A 6,153-nucleotide genomic window follows, 5' to 3' on the forward strand; every position below is an offset into this window, starting at 1 on the left:
CGGGAGTCGGTGTAACGCAGCCTGTCTGGTAGACTGAGGGACCTGGGTCGGAGCATGGAAAATAGGGCAGCAGTGACCATATAGAATCCTGTTCTGCGCCCTTTACCTTTTGGTTTAAGAAATTTCCTAAAGGCAGGTTAGTTTGATTGTCAGAACTGGGGACTGCCTTCCTAGAGGTTCATTATAACATTTTTTCTCTTCTTTCTTTTTCTTTTTCTTTTTCTTTTTTTGTTATATTCAAAGATTTCCTCAATGCAGAATTTTGGTGTTGCTTTTTTTTTTTTTTTTAAAGCAATGAGAAATACTGCTTCTTTTGGACCCAGTTCAGAAAAGTCAGGAATCCTGTTTGGTCTGCTTGAAAGCTTGGTTGCTAGGACAGCAGGCGGAAGAAGAAAGGCCAGACTTTAGTGGATGCGGACAGAATAGTGGTGGCTGGGACTAGCGCCTGGGGCCTCTGAAACTGTTTCCTGGGGACAAAGTTTCGATTTTGCAAGATGTCCCGGAGATTGGTTACACAACATTGTGAATGCACTGAATGATATAGAACTGTGCGGTCAAAATAGTTGAAATGGGAAATTTTATGTTCTGTGCATTTTACCACTCCCTTCCCCAAAGTCATTTCCAACGAAAGAGGAAAGCTGTGGAAAGAACGCAGACTGGGAGTGTCCTGCCGAGCTGGCAGTCAGCGGTGTCTTGTCACCACGGCCCAGTTGTGGTTTCGAGGCGAGGCCACTTGGCTAACCTCATGGTCATCTGTCCACTCATCAGTGTGACCTGCCAGGAGCACCCCATGTGCCGGCCATGGGCTATGGGAGGCTCTGTGAGGCTGTGTGCAGGGTTCACCATACCCAACATTCCTCAGGTTTCACGCACCTGTCCCTGGCCCCAGACAGCCAGGCTAAGCCCTGTGATAGTTGAGGATTTTTTTAATCTTCCAGGCACATTGACAGTGTTATAGGGACCGAGCCAAAGGGGGAGATCCTTTTACTCTCTAGGGAAAGAATTCACCAGAGAATGTTAAGTGTAGTTGAACCACCCAAGGCTTTACCAGAAACTCACAAAGGAGAGTACCAGTGTTAGAAAGGAGAGTTTAGCCTCACTGCTGGAAGGGAGTTAGGAGACATTTAAAGAGCAGGTCCATGAGGCAGAGAGGAGGCAAACAGGGTCATAGCTTGCTCTGGATTGTTATATGAAGGGTTATATATTCCAACTGTGTGTGTTGCACACACTGTTTCTGAGGGACCCAAACTCACAACTACAGACAGGGTTTAAGTTCAACATTGAAGACGTTGGGGCTAGGGGCTGGGGGGTGACGTATTTTCCCACATCTGGAGGGACACTGTTAGCACTGAAAGTTCATTCTCGCTGTGGCCTGACCCCTAGGCTGGTCCTGAGGCTGAATGAGGCAGAGCACAGAGGACCCCCTTATCCCCTGAGCCTGGACGCCCCTTTGAGCAACTTCTGTGTCCACTGCCATCCCAAACATTTGGGATGCTTTTTCTCGCTGAACTGAACAGAAGTCTTGCAAACTATCGTTCCCATTTTCAGATGACAGACCTGAGGCACAGAGAGGGTGAGACACCTGTGCATGCTCACACAGCTGGAGGTAGAGCCCAGGTCGGAATGTGTCCTGTTACTCTCCTTGCTTCTGTTCTTTCGAGCTCCCTGCAACACCTGCCAGATGGTTGGAGGTGGGCCTTCCTTGCCTGGGTCAGGCAAGCACTGTCTCCCAGTAACCTCTGCTTGTCCTGCAGGTAAGTTTGAGGATCGGGAAGACCATGTGCCCAAGCTGGAGCAGATCAACAGCACGCGGATCCTGAGCAGCCAGAACTTCATGCTGACCAAGCAGGAGCTGCTGAGCACGGAGCTACTGCTCCTGGAGGCCTTCTGCTGGAACCTCTGCCTGCCCACCCCCGCCCACTTCCTTGACTACTACCTCTTGGCCTCTGTCAGCCAGAAGGACCTCCACTGCCATAGCTGGCCCACCATCTGCCTCCGCAAGACCAAAGAATGCCTCAAGGAGTATGCCCACTACTTCCTCGAGGTCACTCTGCAAGGTGGGGCTCCATGTCAGCAGCTGTCACCCATCCCACCCCGTGGTTGGGGTGTGCATCCAGGCCCATCCACGCAAATCTCCCACCCCCCACTTGGCAGAGCAGAGGACAAGTGTTACCAGTAACGTGTAACTATGTGACTGGTACCTTACAAACTTACAGGTCACCTAGTGATTATTCTCACAGTTATCCGAAACATTACAGATGCTCTCAATAGTCCAGACTTGCAGGAGGTGATTCCAGAAGAGCTATCATCATACATCATATGTTTATACCTACTCTAGCTAGAAAGCTGCGCTATTGGCAGCTTTGATTTTCATTCTTCCCAGTGTCGTAAAAACCTAGATATTAAATAAAATGCTTGGTCAGGATGATTGTTGACGCTACTACCTGAGCCCAGCACAAAATCTGATAACGATAGCAGCAGTGATATCTAACGTTAATTGCCTGCTTATAGTGTGCAAGGCACCTTATTTTAGTGCTTTGTGTGCATTGTCTCATCTAAGCCTCACAACGACTATGACAATCATTCAGTCAGTTTCCTTCATTATTGCCCAAGAGGTCACTGACCCCAACCCACTGCTAGGATTTGAACCTGGGGTGTCTTCTCTCCTTAACAGTGCCTGTCACTATAACAATACCCTGCCTGATTCTCACTTTAAAAGGCAGGCATTAAAGAAATTGAATCATTGAAGACCATGTAGTCATGTGCTGATAACCGCGGGTCATTCGTGAAAACTACAGTAATCACCAGGATGCCATGAGTTAGTGGCCACTTAGTAGGACATTAAGATTTCCCAGATCATTTCACATTACACCCTAAGTGTATGCAATCTTTACATGTCAATCATACTTTATTCAATCTGGGGGTGGAGGGAAGGTTCCTCAGTAAACCTAAGGAAGGCCCAGTTTCAGTGATGAATGCCACACGTTCAGAGCCATTCATTCATTCATTCCACAGATTTTTACTGTCTCTTGTGGGTCAGACTTTGTTACTGTTAATAAGTAGCCTTTGGTCCAACTCCAGAACAGGAACCTTTGAAGTAGTGAGTCATTCACCCCAGAGACCAAGGAAACAGCAGGTGTTCACTGGTTGTCTGTAGCCCACCAGCAAGCCACTCGCAGTTCCTGGCACGGACCATATTTTAAAACTCACTGCTCTAGGCTACGTCAGAAAGCCCAGTCTGAGGGCTAAAGTGCTTCAACTTCAAGAATGGGGCTGTGTGTGTGTGTACATGTGCACAGTGAACAGTCTCTGACCTCATCATTGCTTTCTGTTCTCAGGCTACAAGCTGGTGAGGGGGTGCCCAGCACCTCCAGGGTGTGGGGAGGCTTTGTGATGCTGACTCCTATGCTTTTCTGGCAGATCATATCTTCTACAAATTCCAGCCCTCTGTGGTTGCTGCAGCCTGCGTTGGGGCCGCTAGGATTTGCCTTCAGCTCTCTCCCTACTGGACCAGAGACCTTCAGAGGATCTCCAGCTACTCCCTGGAGCATCTCAGCGCATGCCTGGAAATCCTGCTGGTGTCAGTGCCTCTCTGGTCCTTCCAAGCTTCGGAAATTACGAGGTTCCACTGGCTCTTGAGACCCACCTCGGGCAATTTCCCTAAGTCCCAGCTAGTGTCTCACGGCAAATGGGCCACGGTGACTCCTGGTAGAATTGGGGCTTGGGAAGTTGGCCCTTCCTGTTTGGGGGAGCTGCGGGCTTGCATTCAGCATCACAGAGTGAGGGAGAGGAGGCCCTATGCCCGCACCTTTCTAAATGCCTGGGCTCTCCACCTGGGTGCAGGTTATCAGCCTGTCTTAGGTGGTGATGACTGATGACTCATTAAGATGTGTGCCAGCTGAACCCAGGGTGGCATAACAGAGGAGGCCACAGTGGCCATGCAGATGCCCCTGTGACTGCCGGGAAGAGTTGTTGAATGTACCCAAGACACTGGATGGCACTCTGGGCCCCTGGAGAAAGTCAGCCGTGCCAGGAGCAGAGCCGCAGGGAGATCCTGCCTAGCTGCACCCAGGCCGTGCCCACCCACTGACCACTGGGCAAGCCCCTGATGGGAAAACCTTTCCCCAGCAGGCAGCCTGCGTCTCATTCCTCTAAATTGCCAGTCCTCTCCTGGGGCCTACTTTTAAAATATGTCCTTTTAGAAGGTGCCCAGAGCCAGGAGCTACCTGGTGAGACTGCTGGCTGTTCCTTGGGCCTAAAGCAGACAACCCTGCCTCTTCTCCATGCTGGGCTCTGTGGTGACTCACTGCTCAGATCTGCTGCGGCCTCATCTGCTCCTTTCTTGTATAAATCTCTTAATTTTTCCAAGAAGTTTTATCCTGGAAGTCTTTTTTTCTTTTTTTCAAATAGAAAAAAAAAAACTTATTCCGTCCCTCTTTTAGAGAGAGAAACATAAGCCCTCGTGGGCAGCTTACTTGGGGTTCGTTCAGGAGTGTCCACAGGTGTGGCACCTGCCCTGTCCATCCTGGGTGCAGGGTCAGAAAGTGGGGGCAGTGAACCAAACAAAGCACATGGCATCATCCTTCCTGGAGTTTGCACTCACCCCTGGGGTAAGGTAGTGACCTGGAAGTTATTTTCAGGGGTGGTGACGGCTGAGATGGGGCAGTGATGTGGCATCAGGACACTAGGCTGGTCTTGAATAAGTCAGACGTGGTTCTCTGGGAAGAAGCAGATTGAAGCTGAGCTCAGAGACCTGCATTTAGTCAGAGAACAGCTGAAGTGACAGGCAAGGCCCAGCAACACAGCACATGGATCTCCTGGGGCCCCACGTAGCCAGGCCAGTAGACGTGGTCACAGTATCTGGTTCTGTGGCCGTTGACCTCCAAGTCTCACACAGGCCCTTTCCTTTCAGAGCTTACGACAACATCCTCAAGGACGCTGTTGCTGTCAAGAGCCAGGCCCTGGCGGTGGTGCCTGGCAACGCCTCCACCCCCACACAGGTGCTGTTCCAGCCGCCCGCCTATCCGGCCCTCAGCCAGCCAGCGACCCCAGCCCTGCCTCAGTTCCAGACCCCAGTGCAGGACCTGTGTTTGGCCTATCGGGACTCGCTGCAGGTCCACCGTCCTGGGAACCTGCTCTCAGGGGGTGCTGGCTCATCCCTCCATGCCCCGTACCCAGCCCTCCAGCCCCTGGACTTGTGTCCCCTGCGGCTCCCCACATCCCTCGGCATGCAGATGGCCATCACAACTGAACCCAGACACTGCCTAGCCACCACTTACGGAAGCAGCTACTTCAGCGGCAGCCACACCTTCCCCACGGGCTGTTTTGACAGATAGGTCACTTTTGGGCCAGCAGAAGGCCTACACCCAGGCAGGATAAGGGAGCACTGAAGGGGGACCCCAGTGGAGCGGGGGTCCCCGCAGAACCTTACTACCCTTGGATGGAGAGGATTCACGCTCTTTTTTAAAATAAAACTGACCCAGAGCAAAACAGCCCATTACATACCTCACCAAGAATGTCCTCCAGGAAATGTCCTTTGTGGATATTGTCCACGTGCAGCCTGGAAGCCAGGGGTGGCTGGTGCCACTCTCTGGAGTAGAGGCCCAGAGATACAGCCAGACCTGGTGAGAAGCCAGGCCGGGAGGCTGGGAGCCGACCCAGCCCCCTGATCTTCAGCATGCCTGGTTTCTTTATTCCTTGCCACTGGGAGTCAGGGGGCAGCCCGTGTGCTCTGCCCCAGGGGCGGCTGCTCCTCCCTGGCTCCAAACCCAGGGCCTGTGTGTGATGCCTCAGCCTCGGTCTCATCATGGTTGTCCAACTGAAAACCTTACTCAACCTTTTCACGTGCTCACTTGCTGCTGCTCCCCGAAGTGACCTAGCTTTCTGCTCAGTAAGAGGTCTTGTTTACATGCCACATCAGGGATTTGGTGATACTTGAAAATCGTAGGAGAAAGAAAGAAAACATGGATAGTCACATGGCCCGTCCCACACGAGGGCTGTGGGGTTTACCCTGCTGGTGGCTGACTGCTGGTGACTGCAAAAGCCTGTAGTGGGGAGAAGCATTTTCCAAGCTCTCAGTTCCAGAAGTCTCCACATCTTGGATGCTGTGTTCACCTGCGGGACTTCAGTAACCTGAGGATAAAAGTTGTTGAT

At 51.6% G+C, this 6,153-nt stretch overlaps 1 protein-coding gene across 1 annotated transcript in view; it reads left to right on the forward strand.

Annotated features, from left to right (window-relative positions):
- CCNJL (cyclin J-like) overlaps positions 1-5,397 on the forward strand; it is a 47,404-nt gene extending 42,007 nt beyond the window's left edge. Inside the window, exons 4-6 of the mRNA XM_012730067.1 lie at positions 1,755-2,057; positions 3,421-3,580; positions 4,913-5,397. Of these exons, the coding sequence (XP_012585521.1) occupies positions 1,755-2,057; positions 3,421-3,580; positions 4,913-5,336 (887 nt within the window). The 3' untranslated portion in view covers positions 5,337-5,397. The remainder of the gene's footprint in view (positions 1-1,754; positions 2,058-3,420; positions 3,581-4,912) is intronic.
- Positions 5,398-6,153: the final 756 nt, after the last annotated feature.

Source organism: Condylura cristata, unplaced genomic scaffold, assembly GCF_000260355.1.
Source record: "Condylura cristata isolate star-nosed mole 26May11 unplaced genomic scaffold, ConCri1.0 scaffold00026, whole genome shotgun sequence".
Taxonomy (NCBI): Eukaryota; Metazoa; Chordata; class Mammalia; order Eulipotyphla; family Talpidae; genus Condylura; species Condylura cristata.